A 22816-nucleotide genomic window follows, 5' to 3' on the forward strand; every position below is an offset into this window, starting at 1 on the left:
GCTCAGAAGTCTGGGAAACCAGTTTGTTTCCTTAACAAAGCAGATAAAGCTACAATCTGAAAACACAAGGGGGTGATGTGCTTGAAGCCAAGGCTCAGTGCCACACAGGAAGCTTGGGACAGTGGCCCCTTTACCTAAAGAGCACAGCTGTACCTTAAAAGTTTAAAAAAAAAAAAAAAAAAAGGAAATACCAAAATAAAAGGAAGGAAAATGAGCAAAAAACATAAAATAACTTGACCATAGAAAGCTACTGTGGTGACAGGGCAGACTAAAAAACAAACTCAGGTGAGGACAGAATGCCCACAGAAGAAATCTCAAAGAATGGGATAAATTGGTCTCAAGCCCAAAGGAGGCTTCTTGGAAATACTCATAAAAAACTTCAAAAGGCAAATAAGAGATCTAGAAGAAAAAATGAGAAAGGAAATGAGAGATATGCATGAGAGTGTAAAGAGTTTGGAAAAGGAAGGGAAAAAAATTGTCAGAAGAAAACAATTACTTAAATAGTAGAATAAACCAAATAAAAAAGAGATACAAAAAATAACTGAAGAAAATCACACATTAAAAAGTAGAACAGGGCAAATGGAAGCTAATGAATGACTCTGAGACAGGAAGAATCACTCAAACTAGAAAAATGGAAGAAAATATGAAATATCTCATTGGAAAAACAGCCAACCTGATAAATAGATGCAGAAGAGACAATTTAAAAATTATTGGCCTACTTAAAGGCCATGACCAAAAAAAGATTCTGGATAGCATTCTGTAAGAAGTCATTAAGGAAAATTGCCCCCAATATTCTAGAAACTGAGGGGGAAATACTGCTTAAAAGAATCCTTTGATCACCTTTGGAAAGAGATCCCACAAGGAGATGTTCCCAAGGAACACTGTTGGGAAACTCCAGAGCTGCAGCCTCAATGGAAAACTACTGCAGGCTGCCAGACAAAAACAAAATATTAAGGAGCAACAGTCAGGATTACTCAGGATCTGGCAGCTTTTAAAATAAAGGATCAGAGAGTCTGCAATACCATATTCTGGAAGTCAAAGAGATTACAACCAAAAATTAACTACTCGGTGAGATTCAGCATCATCCTTTGGGGGAGTCAATGTAGCTTCAATGAAATAAGAGACTTTCAATCATTTCTATTGAAAAAGCCAAAACAAAACAAAAATTTAATCCACAATCACAGGCCTCAAAAGAAGCATAGAAAGGTAAACGGGGAAAACATATATTATTTAAAGTTTAATCTGTTTACATCCCTAGATGGGAAAATGATATCTAACTCTTGAAAATTGTGTCACTGGGACAGACAAAGAGGAACATCACATGGATGGAGAGTATGGTTGTGAATGTGAATCTGATGTGATGACATCAAAGAAAAAGACATTAAGGGTTGGAAAGAGGTCTGCATTGGGAAAAAGAGAAAAAGGGAGGTATAATGGGAAAATTAGTTCACATGAAGAGTTCAAAAGATCTATTACAAGCCAGGGAAAGAAGGGAAGAGGATGAACATTGTTTGAAGCTTGATCTCATCAGTTTTGGCTCTAACAGAACATAAACTAGTCATTCGATTGGGTATAGAAATTTATCTAATCCTATAAAGAAGTATGAGGAGAAAAAGGAAAGAAAGGGAAGGGACAGGCTAGAAGGGAAGGTAGATGCACTAGGGGAAAAGGTAAGAGAAAGAGGGAAAGGATGATAGAAGATAAGGTTAAAAAAACACACGACAGGACAGAATGGAAAGAGAACAAAAAATATACATAGGGGAGAAGATTGGATGGAGGACAATACAGAATTGGTAATCATAATTGTGAATGTAAATGGGTTGAACTCAACCATAAAATGGAAGCAAATATCAGAGTGCATTAAAAAGCAGAATCCATAATATGTTGTTTACAAGAAACACATTTGACTCAGAGAGATACATACAGAGTAAAGGTAAAAGGCTAGAACAGAGTTTATTATGCTTCAGCTGAAGTAAAAAAAAAAAAAAAAGTTGGGGTAACAGTTCTGATCTCAGATAAAGCAAAGTGTGAAAAATAGATCTTATTAAAAGAGATAAGGAAGGAAGATGCATCTTGATAAAAGATACCTTAAATAGTGAAGTAGCAATGATACTAAATGTGCATTAAGTGGTAGAGCAGGCAAATTCCTAGAGAATATTTTAAGCCAGTTATAGAAAAAATATACAGCAAAACTATTCTAGTGGGGGACCTCAATCTTCCCTCAGCATCAGAACCACAAATAAACAAGAAAGAAACTAGGGAAATAAATAGGATCCTAGAAAATCTAGATATGATAGTCTTCTGGAGAAAATTGAATAGTCAGGGCAGAAAGAAATATACCTTTTTCTCGACAGTACATGGTACTTACACAAAAATTGAACATAAAAACCTCACAATCAAATGCAGAAAGGCAGAAATAATAAATACTTGCTTTTCAGACCACAATGCAATAAAAATTATATTCAATAAAAAGGAACAAAGAAAGATAGACTAAAAACCAATTGAAAATTAAATAATCTAATTCTAAAGAATAAGTGGGTCAAACACCACATCACAGAAACAATCCATAATTTCATTCAGTAGAATGACAATGGGACAACACATCAAAACCTATGGGATGCAACCAAAGCAGGTCTTAGGGGAAATATCTCTAAATAGCTATGTGAATAAAATAGAAAAGGAGGAGATCAGTGAATTAGGCATGCAACTAAAAAAGTTGGAAAGAGAACAGATTAAAAACCCCCATATCAAATTAGAAATTCTGAAAGTCAAAGGAGAGATTAATAAAATTGAAACTTAAAAAACTATTAAAATTAAGAGTTTTATGAAAACAAAAACAACAAAATAGATAAGCTTTTGTTAATTTGATCAGAAAAAAGGAAAAAAAAAAAAAAAACAAATCACAGCATTAAGAATGAAAAGGGTGAATTTACCACCAATGAAAAAGAAATGAAAGCAATAATCAGAAGATATTTTGCACATCTGTATGGCAGCAAGTCTGACAGTCTAACTGAAATGAACGAATATTTACAAAAATATAAATTTCCTGGGTTAACAGAAGAGGAAATAAATCACTTAAATAGTTCCTATTTTAGAAAAAGAAATTGAACAAAACATTAATGAGCTTCCCAAGAAAAAATCTTCAGGGCCAGGTGAAATCACAAGTGAATTCTACCAAACATATAAAGAACACTTAATTCCAATACTATGTAAGCTATTTGGAAAAAAATAGGTAAAGAAGGAGTACTGCCAAATTCCTTCTATGACACAAACCAGGAAGAGTCAAAACAAAGAAAGAAAGTTACAGACCAATCTCCCTAATGAATATCGATCCAAACAGTTTAAATAAAATATTAGCAAAGAGATTACAGCAACTTAGCAGGATAATACACTATGACCAAATGGGATTTAAACCAGGAATGCAGGGCTGGTTCAATATTAGGAAAACTATTAACATCATCAACCATATCAGTAACAGAATCAACAGAAATATGATAATCTCAGTAGATGCTGAAAAAGCTTTTAATGAAATGCAGCATCCATTCCTATTCAAAACACTAAAGATGCATAAAGGGATAAAGGGAGCTTTCCTTAAAATAATAAGAGTATGTTTGGAAGATGCATAGTACATGTTTGTAGCTCCTCAACCAAATAGGAAAAGGCTAGATAAATTGGCTTTTGATTCTGCTACTTTCTAAACTAGTTAGTTAACTTGGTGCTAATAATAAGGTACAAAGAGAAAAATTTTATTCTGAAGCTAAAATTAGAAAATGACTGAGCTGGAAGGAACTTTGGAGGCCCTCTAATTTACTTTACATTAGGATATGAATTTCTTATACATCATTCAGACTATACTTGATTACTTCTGGTTAAGGTAAATCTGCTATCTCCCACAGCTGTACTTTCTAGTTTGGGATAGTTTTAATTGTTAGAAAGGTAATTTTTTTCTTCTGTATACATTAAGCATAAAATTATCAAACAAATATTTTTGATTAGACTAGAGAATCTAGTTCATCTCACACATGCCTTAGTGAGCGCATCATCCGCCTATGTCTTCTCATTTCATTAATCTTGTCCATGTTTTCCCATAAATTCCTTGGAGGGACTTTATCCAGAATGCTTGGGGACTTACTCTAGATCAGTGGTCTCTAAAATTTTTTGATAATTCTCTTTCTCAATAAATAAATTCTGAACATGCATTAATATAAATATATGTATTTATAAATTTTAATATGGTGATGGTATAAATTATTAACATTGTTTATACAATAGGTTTAGCACATTAAAGTTTTCAAATACTTTATCGTTTAATTTAGATTATTTCATTTGATCCTCTCAACAACCCTATGAGATAGGTGCTGTTAATTATTACCATTTTCAAATGACGTAACTGAAGTGGACAGAGATTAAATGATTTCCTCAGGTCTTCTCTCGGGGTGAGAAATGATGGGAGTCTGAATTAAGGTAGTGGCTATGTGATGGGAGAGAAGGTGAAGGCGATGATTGCAAGAGCTATTGTCAAAGTAGAAATAAACAAAATAATTTTGGGAATTGCTTGCACACATAGGATAAATAAAGATGAAGACTCTAGGGTGACATTGAAGTTGTAGATGTAAAGAATGGCAATGATAATGATGCCCTTGACAAAAATTGTGAAATTTGGAAAAGAGAGAGGTCTGAGGGGCAAGTTGGTATAATGGGAACTATAATACAGGAGCTTACTGATTTATACTTAATAATCCTATGTCATTCTCTTCCATCCAAATAGAAAAGAAGACCGGGGGGGGGGGAGGCATGACTTTTTTCATAGAAGCCTTTGGAAGGAAATATGCCATAGTCATAAGGTGATGGGAGTAGAAATACACTGTGGGGCAGATGGGAAAGGTTGGTGACAGGTTTAGAGTTGGGTTATAAAAGCCTTGAAAACCCCAAGACTTGGTGCAAAAGGAGGTAAATTGGGAGATAAATGGGAGGGGATAGAGTAGAGGAATAATGGATGAAGAAAGGAAAGTGCTTTCATTGAGGAGGATGAGATCAAATCCATCTTATTTTGCAGTTGATTGATCACAAACCTCGATGTCATGTCACATTTTAGTCTGTTGCTCCAAATCTCTTGAAAATTCTTAGAACACAGTGGAGCAATTTGTGCTTTCCATTATTTTTCACTTGTTCTTGATATTTTGTCATCTCTATGATCTGTGCTGGAGATAGATTAAATTATGCCTTCTGAGGTAATTTCTAAGCTCCTTTAGGTTCCTTATTTTGGCAATTTTATTACATCAATTAATTATCTTGAGTTCTAAATAGTTTTGATTTCTGTTCTTTTACTCATTTCTCATTTTTTTAATGGGGGTCAAGGACTTTGCCTTGTTTGCTCATTTTAGTTTTAAAATTTGACCTTATTTTGATATTTTAGCCAGTTATTCTGTCAATTTCATGGGCAATTGATTTGAAAAATGACTTTTAAATTTATAATGAGTAATTTCTTGTTTGTTAAATAAAGTGTAATCAGGTGTGTGTGTGTGTGTGTGTGTGTGTGTGTGTGTGTGTGTGTGTGTGTGTGTGTGTGAGAGAGAGAGAGAGAGAGAGAGAGAGAGAGAGAGAGATTTTATTTGGTACTCACTCTATCAGACATCTTCTTTTTTTCCCAAAGTGTTCAAGATATGAAGGCATGAAATCTTTGGACTATACTGTCTCCTTTTTAAATCCTGTACTATGTTGTCTAGGCCTTTTGTAATCAGCCTCTTTTATGCATACTTTTGCCTTTGGTGTCATGAACTATTACATTATATGTTGATTTAATTTAGAGGGTTTTAATAAGTTTTTGGTACTATATTGCCTCTCAAATTCTTGAAAAAAGCTTTAAAGCTTCTTTTAGTCCCCCCCCCCATTACTATTTTCAATTCTTTCAGATAAGTCCCCATTTCATGTAATTTCAAAACCAGTGATTTCATGCCATAAATTAGCTGTCTTGAAAATTAGCTAGGACTAAATAAAAAAAACATAACTAATTTGGCATTAACATCAATCATTAATGGGGAAAAACAAGTGTACTAAATGTACTTCCCCAGTATCTGTCATATTATCAGGGGTAGTGTAAAATTTTTTTAACGTGATGTATTCCTTATTTCTACATTGGCTTTTTTTCCTTCTCCTTTCAAAAGAAAAGCTGTTCTAATTTGACTATCAGCATAATTCTTAAGTAGAGATTAGAAGATTAATACAAGATCTTTGCTGTTGTGATTATATTGTTAAAAAAGATGTATGATATTATACTAAGTATTATGATACTTTCTGCCTAAGAAATATGATGTAATAGCCTTACGAAAAATCAGAATTATTTTGTTTAATGAGTATAACTTGGAGCTAGAAAAATTTAATTGCCACTTGGGAGTAATTTCCTACTGTGTATTTTGTTTCTAAAGTTTTCAGTACAAGAATGAGAGTTAATGTCTACTTTTAAATGTGGAAAAATATAATTGCTTATTACAGTCAAGGCTTTGGGGCAGAATTTTCCTACAATAGAATTGGGTATACCATTCCATAAATGGAAAATATAATTCTCTATTATAAATATAGTTTCTGAGAGTTCATATGAATAAAGTTATAGTTTAAGAATTACCAATAACTTTATTTCTTGCCATAGAAAATGACTGAAATATTGGAGCATCATTTCTATTGGAAGGCCAATTAGCATCCATTGCTTAAATACTTGATCACCATTAGCCCTGGCATGGCGCAAAGCAGTCCACAGCTTGATGTCCAGATACTCCATGATCTTCGGCAACTTTTCCCTGAGATTCCAGAGGGTGTGGTATCACAATGCATGTTGCAGGTAAATTGCATAGACATATAAAACAATAATTTCCCCTAGAATTTGTAGCTTGAGCTATTGTCTACACTTAAGTTAAAAAAATAAAATCTTGGAAATATGAAGTGAACAGTTGTGAAAAATGATATTAAAGGAAAGACTTCAAAAGAACAACTTTGGTAATTTCTCTTTTTTATTTTTTGTGTAGTTTCTTCAGCTCCCAAATTCTGAGTGTAATAATAATGTCCTAAATTCCTGCATGAAATCTTGTTTATATTTTAAAATATTAACTGCATTTCATCCTATTATAAAAAATGTTTTAGGCATTTTATTACCATGTTATGTTTATAGTATTTCATAATTTTTATACCACTTAATTGAAATTAAACCCAGTTAATTTGTCTTGTTATATTTAGAAATAGAAAATATCCTTATAATGAAATGGATGATACTTCACCATTTCTTTGTAGTCCCCGAGAATGAAGGCTCTTTCCATAGGGTTCATTAGATCTGTGGTTAAATTTATATTATCATTACCTAAGGACCTTCCCCCTTCCCCCCCCCCCCAAAAAAAAAAAAAGAATAGGAAGATTTCTTCAAACTTGCTAATAAAGTATGACCTTTTCTTTAGGCTTTTTATTTATTTCTTTGTATTCCCACTGCCTATCATAATACCTACAACAGTTCCCTGAACCTGTGGAAGTATGGTCAGAAAGATCTAGTTACAGTTCCTGACTCTTAATGCGTATAGGCTCTGTGATCACAGGAAGATGCCATAACAATTTAGTTCCCCAGGAGACCCTTTAAGAATATGTTACAGTAACTTTGTCCATTTACATTAGTGGAGGGAATTTCATAAATAGCAGGTTTTTTCCAGGTTTACCTGTGTAATATTTTACCTCATAAACACAAGAAATGTTTGACTTGAATTACTTGGTCTTTTCTAGCACTACCACTTCACTCATCATGTCTATTTTAGTTTAATAGATGGTTCAGATATACAAACTAAATTTTACTTACATTGTGAGGGAATTCAGTTGATATAAGTCGTGAGTACAGTGTCACATAACTCAGTTCATTCAGTACTTTACAATATTAAATCATCTTTCCCTCTTTTAGTCTATGAATCTTTTCAGATAACTTCCATTTTGGGGGGTTTAGGGGGATGGAGTTGAGAGTCTTAGCTTCTGCCTTTGGGTCCATAGACTTTAGTCCCCTTTTGGTTTTTCCAGAAGTAAAATCATTTCCTTCTTGAGTTTTTATTTTGACTTCTGTTGAATAACCTTAGCAAATCAGATTATTTGCTCTATTTGCTCTGGTGTTTCCCTCCTAAATTCCTTGGTTGAAAATATGTCCCCTTGTTTTAAAAAACTTGTTTTAAGTTGTTTTCTTTGTTTAACTTAATTTTTTCTTTTGAATAAAGTGTATGGCAAAGCTGAGGAAAAGAAATGTGAAAACTACTTTGAATTTTAAGTATTTAGGAAGTTCACATTGGAATTGTTCTCAATTCGACTTAAGAGTGGATTACCATATTTTATCAGTGCTTCATCAAATTTTAGCAAAGTTGAGTTGATCTATTAATTGAATTATTGAATTCAAATGTTGTATTAATGCCATTCGCTCCTACCATTGTGCCAAAAGTGGAGGATATTTTCCCAGTTTTTATTTTAAACTGACATTTAATGAATAAATGAAAATTAAAAAATATATATTTTAAGTGCTGACTGTGCAGAGCTTAGTGTTAAATGATGAATACAAAAGCAAGGAAAAGTACTTGGCCTTCAAAGAGTTTGCATTTTAATGGGGAATTAACACATAGTGGAATGGTCTTTATAGGAGAGGTATTTTAGTTCACATGATTACAGGAATGGTTAGTGGGACAATAAGGAATAATACATATCTTATCCAGAGCAAAACAAAGTTTATTTGATCTTGCTTCCAGAACTGAAGGGGGAGACAAAGTTGAGGAGAGGGTATCTGAGTAGAGTGACTTTTGTTATAAGAGAGATAGGAAGTAACTTGAAGATTGGCTGGGACTTTTCTGACATGATATTTTTGGAGACACCATCAGTAGAGTAGAGCTCTAGGCATAAATTTCTCCAGGGCATGATTTTTGGCTTGTACTGTTAAGGAGGTAGTTATAATCTTATTGGTGGGCAGAAATATGAGGCCTGCTAACTTTGTTGTACATACAATATTATTAAACAACCAACATTTTATTTTATCAGTACTTTATGAGAAAATTTTATTGGATATTTTTAGATCATATATAAAACTGCCCTTTTGAAGTATTAATCAACAGACATTATTAACTGCCTACTTTGGGCTAGAAAAATAATGTGAACTAGGTGTGAAATAATAAAAATATTTTTTTAATCCCTTTTCAGTATTTAAAATTATCCTCTTTTCTGTGCCTAAAAATATTTTACCATGTCTCTGTTAGGCTTTGCTTGAGCTTAACATTATTTATAGTATTATATTTCATTAGTGTAGCAATATAACTTTGCCCATTTTCTCCCTTCTTAGAATAACAACAACCTGGAAGCTTGCTGTCGAGCCCTTTCACAGGAAAGCAGCAAATACTTGTATATGGAGTATCAGAGTCCAGATGACAACAGGATGAATAGAAATCACTTTTTGCACATTAATCTGGGTGTACATCCACCTAGTAACTACCATACAGGAGATGGAGCTCAACTTAATGGTGGTCGAACACTGGTACATAGTTCAAGTGATGGTCATATTGATCCACAACATACACCAGGTAAACAGCTGATATGTTTAGTTCAAGAACCACACTCGGCCCCAGCCGTTGTGGCTGCTTCTCCTAACTACAACCCATTTTTTATGAATGAACAGAATAGAAATGCAGCTACTCCTCCTCCACAGCCACCTCAACAGCCATCTTCCATGCCAACAGGAATGAATACATCTGCTATGCAAGGGCCTTCACCACCACCACAGCCACCTCCCTCATACATGCACATACCTCGTTATAGTACAAATCCAATTACTGTTACAGTGTCACAAAATCTTTCCTCTGGACAGACTGTTCCCAGAGCTTTACAAATTCTTCCACAAATTCCAAGCAATCTCTATGGGTCTCCTAGTTCTATATATATTAGGCAAACATCTCAAAGTTCATCAGGAAGACAGACTCCTCAGAATACACCCTGGCAGTCCTCACCACAAGGCCCCATACCACATTATAATCCACGTCCTTTACCTGTTTATCCACATCAGCAAAACTACCAGCCTTCTCAGTATTCTCCCAAACAGCCACAGATCCCACAAACTGCTTATAGATCACCACCTACTTCTCAGTGTCCTTCACCTTTTGGTTCTCCTCAGCATCAAGTGCAACCTCCTCAGTTGGGCCACCAGAGCTCACATGTCTTTATGCCACCTAGTCCTTCAACTACTCCACCCCATCTGTATCAAGCACCTCCGAGCTATCAGAAACAGGGAGGTCATTCGATATCCTATCTCCCTTACAGTGCATCTAGCTTATCCAAAGGTTCCATGAAGAAGATAGAAATTACAGTTGAGCCCCCTCAAAGACCTGGGACAACAATTAATAGAAGTCCTTCACCAATAAGTAATCAGCCATCTCAACGGAACCAACACCCATTATACACAGCCACTACTCCACCTTCAAGTTCTCCTTCAAGAGGAATGTCGAATCAGCCCAAACCTCCATTTAGTGTTAATCCAGTGTATATCACATACACCCAACCAACTGGACCTTCGTGTGCTCCTACGCCATCTCCTCGGGTAATACCAAACCCAACGACAGTTTTCAAAATTACAGTAGGCCGAGCAACAACTGAAAATCTTTTAAATTTAGTGGACCAAGAAGAGCGTTCTGGAGCACCTGAACCTATTCAGCCCATTTCATTGATACCAGCATTGGGAGGAGAAAAAGGAAGCCATAAGTATCAGAGAAGTTGTAGTTCTGGATCTGATGATTATGCCTATACTCAAGGTAAGTTTTCCTAATTTACTTGAAATTTAGTCTTTATGATGATTTTTCCCTGTGGTGTTTTATTTACAGAACTAATAGTCTTTCTTCATGTCAGATATTTTCATTGAGAAGGGTTTTTTTTGTTTTGTTTTTTTGAGATTGTATTAATGTTACCTATACTGGATGGTTATCAGCTTCTGGCTAGACAAAGAATGTTTTCAACATTGGAAAAATAATTTTATGGAAGATAGTAAGAAAATATATTGACTTGATACACATTAAAAAAACCAAATGATTCACAGAAATATGTTAGACATTTGGTGAAAGTATGATGAAGAAACATGAATTAGTATTTTAGAAAATAGTGATGAATAATAAATATAAGTAGAAATGAAAATAGCAATGGAAAGGTTTCAGAATTGTGGCTCTTGATCCTCTAAAATAAGTGGGATATATAAATCAACTCAGATTGTGCAGCAATGTTTTAAATTAAAGATACCCTAGAGACTAGGGGAAAGAACCAGGTTTTCACCAAATTCTAAGAAAAGTAATTTTTGTTATTTTTTTATGTCCTTTTTAATTATTAGTTATAACTAAAATATGCCTCAATATAGGAATAGGGATAATTTTTGATAAACTTTAAAATATTCTCTCTGTTCTAATATTAAAAATAGTTTGAATCTTACTTTAATATGCATATGATTTTTTTTTTTTTTTGCCTAACCGTTTCAAGAAAGAAATTACAATGGTCAGTGACAATAGTTAGGAAAAAAAATTGGAAGATAATGTAGTCAATTGTTTGAACTTTATATTTTAGTATTGTATAGAAATTGTCAATTGACTATTTCAATGTTAATCTTTACAATGACTTTGTAATGCTATAGCCTTGCTATTACATCAGCGAGCAAGGATGGAGAGGTTAGCAAAACAATTGAAACTTGAGGAAGAAGAACTAGAGAGATTGAAGGCTGAAGTTAATGGTATGGAGCATGATCTTATGCAGAGACGACTTAGAAGAGTTAGCTGTAATACAGCAATCCCAACTGTAAGTAATTGTGTGTGTATATAAGCATGTATGTGTGTGTATGTCTGTATATGTGTATACCTGTATGTGCCTGTGTGTTTTTAAAAATAGGTATGGGATGATCAGTTTGTAATAGAAAACATGAAGCGTTTTTGGCCACTTATAAGAACAGAAATAGACTATAAATGTTTTAACATATTTATTATTATTAAAAATAAAAAAATAGACTAGTGTTTTCAGAGAAAGTATATTAGCAAATTCTTTAATTAATGGCTTGTTTACTTTTGAATTCATGACTAATCAGTATTTATTTGAACTAAGGCTTTTTACTATCATTAGTTCTTTTTAATCAATAAGAGTATTCTGAGCACTAGCTTTGTACAAGATAATATGTCTTAATTTAAGGAATTTTAAAAGAGAAAAAAGAGAGACCTTCCTTCCTCAAGCAACTTTGCATTTCCATAAGCATATATCATTTTAGTATTGCATTTTGTAAGAAAAACTCCAAGTTCAGTCATTATTTTAAAAAATCCAAGCAGATTTATTGTTTTAAAATAACAGTTGTAATATAGTTGTGTATAGGGCCTTATTTATATAAAAACAGAAAGCTTTCTTAAAAATTTGAAATATAAGCCACACCCAGCCTTGAATTTATAAATCGTTTTTTCAGTTGTTAGTAAATCTTTGGTAGAATTTAAAAGTCAATAGAATTTGCCAGGTTTTTTTTTGAGAGTCAGTTTAGGTACTTATAATTAATATCTTAATTTTTTTGTCTTAAATTACATTATTAAATATTAAGATTTCAGTTTTCTGCATATATGTAATGTTCCAGTTGGTTTTCTGGAGTCTTTGGAGAAGCCTTGTTTCAGTTGAGTAATCACCATGAGAATAGCCAGGGATAAAGTTCAAATTCTTTATTATCTATCTCTTTCAAAGTCTAGTTTCCTTGCCTGGGGCCTGGGCTAGATTTCTTGGAGGCCTTCTGGAGTCTTGGTTTCAGTGGAGAAATGAAGGAAGAGAGCCTACCACCAAGGTGGTGTGAGATGGAATGAATCTGTCTGGCTGAGTTTGTTCCAGCTTACATGCTCTATTATAATTACATAATTTACAGTATACTGAGTATAACCCAATCATTATATCACCAGGGAACCATTATTTGTTGTAACAATAAATCAGTCATACTGAACTAAAGAACTATTAATCACCATGCTAAACTAGATAACCATTGTCTTTTCAATTCCACTGAGTTAGCACCTTGTAAGAATCCTTGTTTCAAATACAGAGTTCCGGCCCATAACATCTCCCGCTTTCTTTTGTTTTAGAACATAGATGATCATGCCCTCCCTGACTTCTCAGGGAGGTGATAACCCCACAAAGGAGGTGATCACGCCTTCCCTGACTCCTCAAAAAGGGGTAAAAACACCATAAAAGGAGGTGATCTTGCCCTTCTTGATATTTCAGGAAGGGAGATGAAAACACCAAAGAGAAATAGGGAATCAAACCAGATTAGTGGGTTTCTGGAGGTTTTCACTTGAAACAGGTATACATAAATTCCCATAAACATGGGAGGCATTACACAAGCATATAGCAATATAGCACAGGCTAGAAGTGATGTAATTAAAAAAAAGAGAATCAACATGAGGAAATATACATGTCCATAAGTCCTAGAAATAGTCCAAAACCACTCTTTTTGTCCATTACTTCATGTATCAGGAAATCCAGTAATTCCTTCAAGTTTTGAAGTCCTGCAGTAGTCTCATCATGGGTCAAGGAATCCAATGATTCCTACAGATTTTGAAGTCCTGTATCAGTCTTATCATGTCTCAGGGAATCCAATAATTCCTGCTGGTTTTGAAGTTCTGCAACAGTCTTATCAACAATTTTTCATCTTAGGGAATCCAATGATTCTTGTGAGTTTTAAAGTTCTGCAACAGTCTCATTATCAGCCATGCTCTTACAGTGTGAGATTTTTCTCTCTCTCTCAAGGTGCTCATTGGCACCCATCTGATTCCTTCTCCATCTGTAGAGATACAAGTATGCCCTCTCCCCCAAGCAGTTAACCTATCTAATCCCTTCAATTCACCACTTTCTGTATCTCTCCACATCACCTGGCAATTACATTGGATCTGCTTGCACTGAATACTGCCCTTCTGTTGGATTAAAAAGCCTGTATTCTCCCCAATTGTAATTCCTTTCTGCCATCTGATTGCTTCTCTGCTGATTGATCATGTCATCCCTTTCTTCCATTGAATTACTTTTTGGCTGATTGATCATATCAGAGTATTGAACTTTTAAAGACTCTCTGAGTGTAAACTCAGCTGCCATCATGCCCCACTTGTTTTTTGTTTGAGGTCTTGGAACTGGGCCCTGCCACTTGTTTCCCTGGGTCAATCTACATTCTGAGGCCCAGTGGAAGCCTCTGTTGCATTTTGGACATAGGTTTTTGGTCTTTTTCTCCCATCCTGTCTTCTCACTCTATCTCTATGCAAATATTGAGCTTTCAGATGCCCTATTTTCCCACATTGAAAGCAGTGACGAGTCTCTCTGGAAGTCCCTTGCCACCTGTCTTCACATGTTCTGCATCATAGCCTGGGTATAAAAGGCATTTGTACCCGATGTGGCACAACATCTTATGATCTCCTCTAAAAGAGCATCCTTGTGTAGTCCTAGAATAATTCTTCTACAAACCTCATTAGCATTTTCTCTAGCAAGTTGTTTGATCATTATGCCTGTTGCGGATTTTCTCCAATCGTTTGTATGACAGCTGTTTGCAGACGTCCCACAAAATCAGCAGAGGGTTCATTTGGACCTTGCTCTATTTTTGTGAAGGCTTCTTCCCCTCTATCTTGTCTTCCTGTTAGAGTACCTTATGCTTTGATAGCAGAAGCAGCAATTTGCTCATATGCTATCAAAGGGTAATTAATCTGTGCTAAAGCGTCTGCATACTGACCTTTACCTGCCTAGTTGATAAAGGTGATTTGTATATTAACTCCAGTTTGCCTATTTTGTTGGGCTTGTATTCTACATAGTTCACTATATTCAGAAAGCCACAATAAATATTTTCCAAGTTCTAAACATGTCCTTGCTATAGGTTTCCAATTACCTTTCATAAGCCAAATTCTCTTAATACCATTTTAATATAAGAAAATGTAGCGCCATAAAGAGTGCAACCCTTTTTCAAATCTTTAATAATTTCCAGATCAAAAGGAGTGTATCTTCTTTTTTTGACCTGAATAGTCAAACTCTTGAATAAAATAGGGTATGCATTCATTTTTAAATCAAATATATCCTGCTCTTTTTTAGCTTTAACTAGTACTTTTTGTAATCTTTCATAGGCTGCTTCATAGGTGGTGCTGATTGTGTCACTGCCTTTCCCCCTTCTCTTTCCACCCACGAAGGGTTAATTGAGTGGGGTAGCTAAGGGGTTGGGAAATACCCTAATGGCTCCAGCTGTGAAGCACACACTGGTTCATTTCATCAGCTTTGTACTTAACTCCATTCTTGTCTAATTCTTTATGCTTTTCACCTAGTTTGTCGGTATCCTCCTCCTCCTGCACTTTCTTCTTTTTCCTAATTCTAATACTTATGTAATTTCATAAAGCCAATTGTATTAAGTTCTATGTATAGAATGTTTCTTTAGGAATTGAATCAGGACCATTATCATTGTAATATTCACTTAATTGCTCTCCTACTAATTTCCACTTGTCTGGCTCTAATTCTTCTTCCTTAAAGAACCAAGGAGATGAGTACTGTAATATTTCTAAAAGTCCAGTGATCTGCTCCTAAGTTACAATCAAACCTTTTTTTTTTTTCTTTTTTTTCTTTTTTTTTTTAATCAGTCTAACCATACTTTCTTACACATTTTCTTTGTGGTGGAGAAGACTCCCTTCTAAACATTTGTCCCATTTCAGCTGAAACACTAGTTTAGCCCTTAACTAAGTTTCCTTCATGTGTGTTTTTGTACTCACCCTGATTTCTGGGTCACAGAGACTTCCACTGAACTCAGGATCCTGTTAGTCTGGATTTAAATCCTTAGTCTCTGTTCAGGCACCAATATGTAGTGTTCCAGTTGGTTTTCTGGAGGTCTTTGGAGCAGCCTTTTCTTCAGTTGAGTAATCACCATGAGAATAGCCAGGGATTAAGTAAAAATTCTTTATTATCTCCTTCAAAGTCTAGTTTCCTTGCCTGGGGGCTTGGCTAGCTTTCTTGGAGGCCTTCTAGAGTCTTGGTTTCAGTGGAAAAATGAAGGAAGAAAGCCTTCCACCAAGGTCTGTATGAGATGGAATGAATATGTCTGGCTAAGTTTGTCCCAGCTTATGCTTTATAATTAGATCATTTACAGTATATTGAGTTTAAACCAATCATTATATTCCTAGGGAACCATTATTTGTTGCAAGAGTAAATCAATCATACTGATCTAGAGAACTATTAATCACCATGCTAAACTAGATAACCATTGTATTGTCAGTTCCACTGAATTAGCACCTTGTAAGAATCCTTATTTCAAATACAGATTTCTGGCCTATAACACATATAATCAAATATGATTTTTATTTTAAATTCTTTTTTCAAAAAAAATGCAGTTTAACCCATTTTGGATTATTGGTTATAAGTTAACAATGCACAAATGACAACAATTGCTTTTTACTTTACTGAAAAAATTGCTATTTTATACAACCTACCTCTTTTTCTTTTCATCTCAAAACCCTTTGATGTTATCCTCTATGCTGTTATCTTTTACTGAAGTCCAACAATGAAGTGGACAACCTGTATAAATGTGCACTTGATCTCATTGCTTCCTGTATCGAGTGAGTCATTCTTCACTCCTTCTAGTCTTCAACTTTTATCCATACATTTTTTTCCTACTATTTTCAAACATGTCCATTCTTTAAAAAAAAATTCACTAGATTTTATTGTTCCCTCAAAATTGTCCTATATACTATTGTCTTATATCTCTTCCCTTTCTCAGTCATATTCTTTAGAAAAAAGGTATTTATGCTCATTCCTTTTATTCCCCCTCTTTCTTCAGGTTTGTTGCACTTTGACCCACTTCATTGCTTAACTGAAATTGCTCTCAACAAAGTTACCATTGATCTTTAATTTTCAGATCTGGTGATCTTTTCTAAGTCATTGACGACCTATTTGCAACTTATGGTACTACCTTCTCCTTGTATATTGTATTTTATCTGGCTTTTTATGACATCACTTTCTTTTAGGTCTCCTACCTGTTCTTTTTAGCTTTTCTAATTCATCATTCATTTCACTTCATCTAATTTCAGGTATTCTTACAACAATGTCCTATGGTCTTTTTCTCTGTATTCTCCTAGGTCATGTTAGCACCCAAGAGTTTAATTATTATCTCTATGCAAATGATTCATGGATCTATATGTCCAATCCTGATTACTCCTATCTCATTGCTGTTCCATCATCGACATTTGCTCATTGGACAATTTGGACTGCATGTCCAGTTGGAGATACTGCAAAACATATCTAAAACAAAACCTTAACTTTTCCCCTACATACCCCTCTTTCAATCTTTCCCCCCCTTTTTTGGAAAGTATCACCATTTTTCCAGTCATTCAAATTTGTAACCTCAGCATTAATTCAGACTCTTCCTTACCCTTTATACCAGATTACCAAATCAGTTGTCAGGTCTTAACATTTCTGCCTTCACAATATATCTTGTATCAGGATCCTTTTCAATATTTACTTATCTACTGCCTTATCACCTGCATTATTTCAATAGCCTTTTAAATATTTTTTTTTATCTCAAGTGACCCCCTATTCCAGTCTTACTCTTCACTTTGCTGCCAAAAGGATTTTTCTTAAATACAGATCTGACCATATTACTCCCTTACTTAGTAAACTCTAGTGGATCTCTTGTCTCCAGGATCAAAAATAAATTATTCTTTTTGACTTTTAAAACCCTTCACAATCTGACCCAAATCCATCTTTCCAGATTTTTTTTTTTAAATATATATTGCTACTTTTACCACATTTACCAGTTGAGCCAAGTTCAGTTTTTTGTCTGACTCTTACATAGGAAGGCTAGTCTACTGTCTCTGTGCCATTTCATTGTTCTTCCCTTATATTTGGATGCTCTACTTCCTGGATTCTACCTAATAGAATCCCTCTCTTCAAGGAACAGTTCAGGCTCACATGAAGCTTTTCTTGACTCCAACTGTTGGTAACCTTCCTCCCAAATGTTTTTGTATTTAACTATTTCATATTTATTATCTTTATACTTATTATGTGTATATACTAAATATATATATGGGCTCATTGAAAATAGGTTTTATTTAACTTTTGGTGTGCTTTCCCAATGCCTAGAACAATACTTGGCATATTTATAGGTGCTTGATAAATGTTGATTGATTATAATTCTTGTTGCTTAACATATTAGTGTAAGGTGCTTGTTTATTAACTAATTTAAACATTCTGCTTCATTTTTTTCCTCATTTACTCAACTATTGTTTACTATATATAGTATTGTTATAGGCACAAAGGGAAAAAAATTAAGTCTTCTAAGCTACTTGAGGGCAGGATCCCTTTTAATTTTTTTTTTTTTTTACCTTTCTCCTTAATATTTAAAACAGTATTACATACAAACTAGGCACTCAAGATATTTGTTCTTTCTTCTGAGGTTTTTGTTTTGTTTTTGTAGATAATAAGCTATGCTTATCTGAAAAGATTATGTAATAATGAAAGGAGTTTATGATTTTTAGATATGAGTTTTTTATTAAAAAAACAACAACAACAACAAAGTAGAGATTTGAAGCTGGAGATAAATGACATTGGGAACACTTAAGGAGATGTGGCACTTACCCAGTTGGAATGGTGGATAAAATTTAGATAGGTAGAAAAAATATAAGGGCAGATATTCTGAGAAGGGATAAAGATTGTCAGTAGATCCTTGATTTGAGCATATAGAGAACCAAAAGTGAAGAATGATTTCAATCTAGATTTTATGGTTTGTGTGGTAGCAATACTGGGAGTTATTGCTGGATTATTAGTTGGTAGTACTGGATTGTGGACAGTATTGAATACTATACTGAAGAGTTTGGACTGTTTTCTGTAAGCATTGGAGAAGCATTGGGAGGTCATTGTAGTTCTGCTTCAAATTTACATGTTCCAAATTAGTGGAATTCAAATCTATGTGGAAATCCTTGGGACATTTCACTAATAAATAATGAATTTTCTGACAGACTTTTGAAATAGATAAAAATACAACTAGATGTTCAAAGCCTTCATCTTCTTTTAATACTAACCTATATTATATTCACTCCTTGCTTCAATCAGACTGCTGGATATCTTTCCTCATGTTGTTCCTATACTTAAAAATGTTCTCCTTTTTTCTTCTTTATCTTCAGAATTCCTACCCAAATTTAAAATTCATCTCAAATAACAGTTGCTTCATAAACCCTCCCTGATGTTTCCTATAAACACTTTCCTTTTCAGATCTCATTATACGATATGTAATTTTTTTTTTTTTTTTTTTTTTTGTATTTAGTGTTTAAGTCATATCTAGATTTTTCTTTTCTTCAGTGCCTGGGATAATGCTTTATATGCTGTAGGTTTTTAGTAAATGTTTGTGGTATAATTGCGTGATTTCAGGGGGAATTTTCCCTTTTATTTTATTTTACAACATGAAAGTGACTGCATCTTTTATCTGCTGTTGGAGAGTTAGGAAGTAGAGAAATTCTTTAAAAATTTAGGGCCTTCAAATTATGATAGAATAATAAAGTCTCAGATTTGGAAAGAGTCCTAGTTCAGTGTTACCAAATTCAAAAGAAATGGATCCTTGTGAGCAATATATTGATTTAGAACCCACAAGTTACCATTATCTATGTTGAATTGCATTTTTATTTTTTTAAATGGTTCCCAATTACATTTAAATTTAGTTTGAACTTTACTAAAGGTTTTCACACCTTGATTTTGATACCTTTGATCTAGTCCATCCTATATACAAATAAGCAAGTCTCTTCAACAGCATCCTCATCAGGTATTTTCTCCCATCTAAAAATGAATAGTGATGGGAAATTTTACTTGGCAATAATTTTGCTGCAGTGGTTTTAGGAGTTTATTCATGGGAGACATCTATATGCCAATGAAATTACAGTTCCATTCCCTATCCTGGTTTCCTGTTAAGTGTCCTATTGCTTCAAATGCTGTGAAAGGGGACAAACTATTTAGGAATTTTGGTTGTCTTATTTTCTTTCAGGTCTGATGTTGTTTTGATGGCCCCTTTACGAGAGTCATAATTGGTTGATGTCTATGTGTGTGTAATTCTGCTCTCCTGAGCCTCCCTTATAATTCACTCTTGACTAAGTGACAAATAGGATGTTCTTTGTATTATTTTAGAAGATTTATGTCATCACTTTCCTCCTGAATTATTGAAAGTAATTGCTTCATACTAGTATATGTTGTTTGTGGGACTATGAATTCAACCATTCTGGAAAGGAATTTGGAATTATGCCCTAAAAGTGACTAAAATATTCATACCCTTTGACCCCAAATCCGATCATTAGATTTATACTGTGAAGAAGTTGGACAGAAAGAAAGTTGTCATATACACTATCATAGTCATAGCAATGGTTTTGTTTTAGCAAAGCAAAGTAAATGTTTAGGATTGGGGAAGGGCAAATAAACAAGCAAATAAATAAATATACACACACACACTGTTTAAGTGTGATATAATATTACTTTTTTTAAAAAAGAGACAAACTCAGAAGCATTGGATGAATTATATGAACTGATGCAAAATGAAGTAAGAAGAGCTATAACAGAATAGAAAACAGAATGAAAAACAATATTGAGAGCTTCATATTTAGAAAAAAACAAGCTTTTCCTAAAGTAGAGTTGAAAAAAATGTATCTTTCTTTTTTATTGTTTATTACAAAAAATTGCTGAGTAAGGGAAGGAGGGTATGCATATATTTGTATATAAATACAATTTAAAAATATGTCATCTTAATTTTTATCTTGATTCATTTACTTTCTTCTAAACTTCAACTTTTCTTCAGTGAGAATTGCTTTTAGTGACCTTCTATTCTTTTTATTTCCTTTTGCCTAAAAGACTACTTTTGATAAGTGATAGTACAGATTCATTTTTCTTCCTATGTTCTGCTTAATACCTAAGGAACTCTCCTGATATGTTCTTATCTTTACAAGACTACAGCACAAGTCCTCTTATACGTTAATAGTTTCACCATTTAGATTCCTCAAATACTTATTCATCACTTAAAAAAAATTGTGAACTTAGTGAACCTGTTATCTAATGTTATCTAACAGACATTTATATTTTAGATGTTGCTTCCATATACCCATAGATGTAGGAAAGGGAGAGGCAATTCTCTGATAAGTAGTTATGTCAATTTTCTTTTCTTAGAAAAATTTTATATTCTTTTCAGTCAATTTTGTGCTTCTTTTCCAAATTTTTCTTCTATCTCTCTTACTTGATTTTTAAAATTCTTTTTAAGCTTTTCCAAGAAAAAATTTGGGGCTAGACCACAATCCTAAAATATTAGAAGTGTTAAAAGATAAGTCTTTGTGATTATCTTGAAGAAATGCAAGTTGAACATTAAAAATTTTTGATAATTTTCCAAGGAGTATCTAGCATGCTTTCCTTTTTGTGTTATTTTTGAACTTTGCTTATTGTTTGTGTTCTTTATCTCTCCCAGAGAGTTGTACTAATGCTAAATTTGACCAATCATTGTATATCTCAGATTAAAGAAGAGGAGTCTTGATCCTCTTGTTTTTTTTTTTTTTCAGTGTAGATCTTTAGATTGGGGGAAAACAAACAAACAAACAAAAAAAACCTCTTTCCAGTTATGGATCTGATTTTGGGGTCTTTGCAATGTTCTAGGTCTCAGTAAATTCAGCAAGAAGTCATTCACAAATAAAAGCTTCTGGAGAACTTTAATCTCTATAGAGAACCTCTCTTGAATTTGAATTTTCCCTTTTTAGCAATACATCTGGAGCTATAATGTTAGAGCCCAAATGAAGTGATTTCATTATCTGATGATTTAAAAATTTTTTGATATAAAAGTCTTTACATATCTTTTGAATTCTTTTGTTTTTGGTTTCTATCCAGTTTTATCTCAAATGACTAGGATAATTTTTCCTACTTGAGTCTCTATCCAAGTTTTTTTTTTTTTTAAGTTATTTAAAATCTTTTATTTTTATACCATTCATTTCCAGCTACTACTTCATCTACCACCAAGTAAATTCTCTGTTGTGACACATAAGAAGAGAGGTTAAGCAAATTTCTTTTAACAGGGTAATATTTCATCATTAGTCCCTCAAATCTCTGCCATAAGGAGGGAGATGCTTCATTTCTCCAGGACCAAGATTAGTTATTATAGTTACTCAGCATTCAACTTTAATTAGCATTCTTTTCATTGGCATAATTATATTTGTACATATTCTTCTCTTGCTTCTGCTTATTTTATTATATATCAGTTTGTACATGACTTTCTATGTTTCTTTACATTACTGATATCCTTTATTTCATATTGGAGCATTCATTATGTTTATGTACCAAAATTTATTCAGCTATCCCCCCAATTGAAGAGCACTTACTTTGTTTCTGATTTTTTTGTATTTCTCCACTTAGCAATAATATGCTTGTGGATAATAGTAATTCTTTTGAATACCGTTTGTCACCTTTTACTACATGTTTTTGAGAAATGGCTGTTTTATGTATCTTGGATATCTAACTTTTGTTAGAAATAAAATGCAAATAATTTGTCCCAAATAACCGTTTCTCTTAATTCTTTAGTCAGAGGATTTTATTTATTCATTCATTCATTTATTTATTCATCCATCCATTTATTTATTTTAAAATATATGATTTCGGTTCTGCTATTGCCATATCTCCTTTATTGTTACTTCTCTCTTCCTATTATTTACCTTGAGAGTCTTGGACAAACTTTCATTAAACATGTTATTCCTCCATTTTTTTAAATGCAGTTAATATTGCTCACAACCAACCTTCTGTTTTTAAAGAAGGAAATACA

At 33.6% G+C, this 22816-nt stretch overlaps 1 protein-coding gene across 3 annotated transcripts in view; it reads left to right on the forward strand.

Annotated features, from left to right (window-relative positions):
- Window positions 1–22816, forward strand: part of TAB3 (TGF-beta activated kinase 1 (MAP3K7) binding protein 3) — an 80628-nt gene that overhangs the window by 34388 nt on the left and 23424 nt on the right. For all 3 annotated transcript variants that reach the window (XR_012488034.1, XM_074300857.1, XM_074300858.1), the window contains 3 exons: window positions 6647–6835; window positions 9338–10796; window positions 11660–11820. Coding sequence is in view for 2 of the 3 variants with exons in the window: in XM_074300857.1 (XP_074156958.1) it covers window positions 6734–6835; window positions 9338–10796; window positions 11660–11820 (1722 nt within the window). In the remaining variant the exon portion in view is untranslated. The remainder of the gene's footprint in view (window positions 1–6646; window positions 6836–9337; window positions 10797–11659; window positions 11821–22816) is intronic.

The sequence above is a fragment of the Sminthopsis crassicaudata genome, chromosome 3, assembly GCF_048593235.1.
Source record: "Sminthopsis crassicaudata isolate SCR6 chromosome 3, ASM4859323v1, whole genome shotgun sequence".
Lineage (NCBI taxonomy): Eukaryota > Metazoa > Chordata > Mammalia > Dasyuromorphia > Dasyuridae > Sminthopsis > Sminthopsis crassicaudata.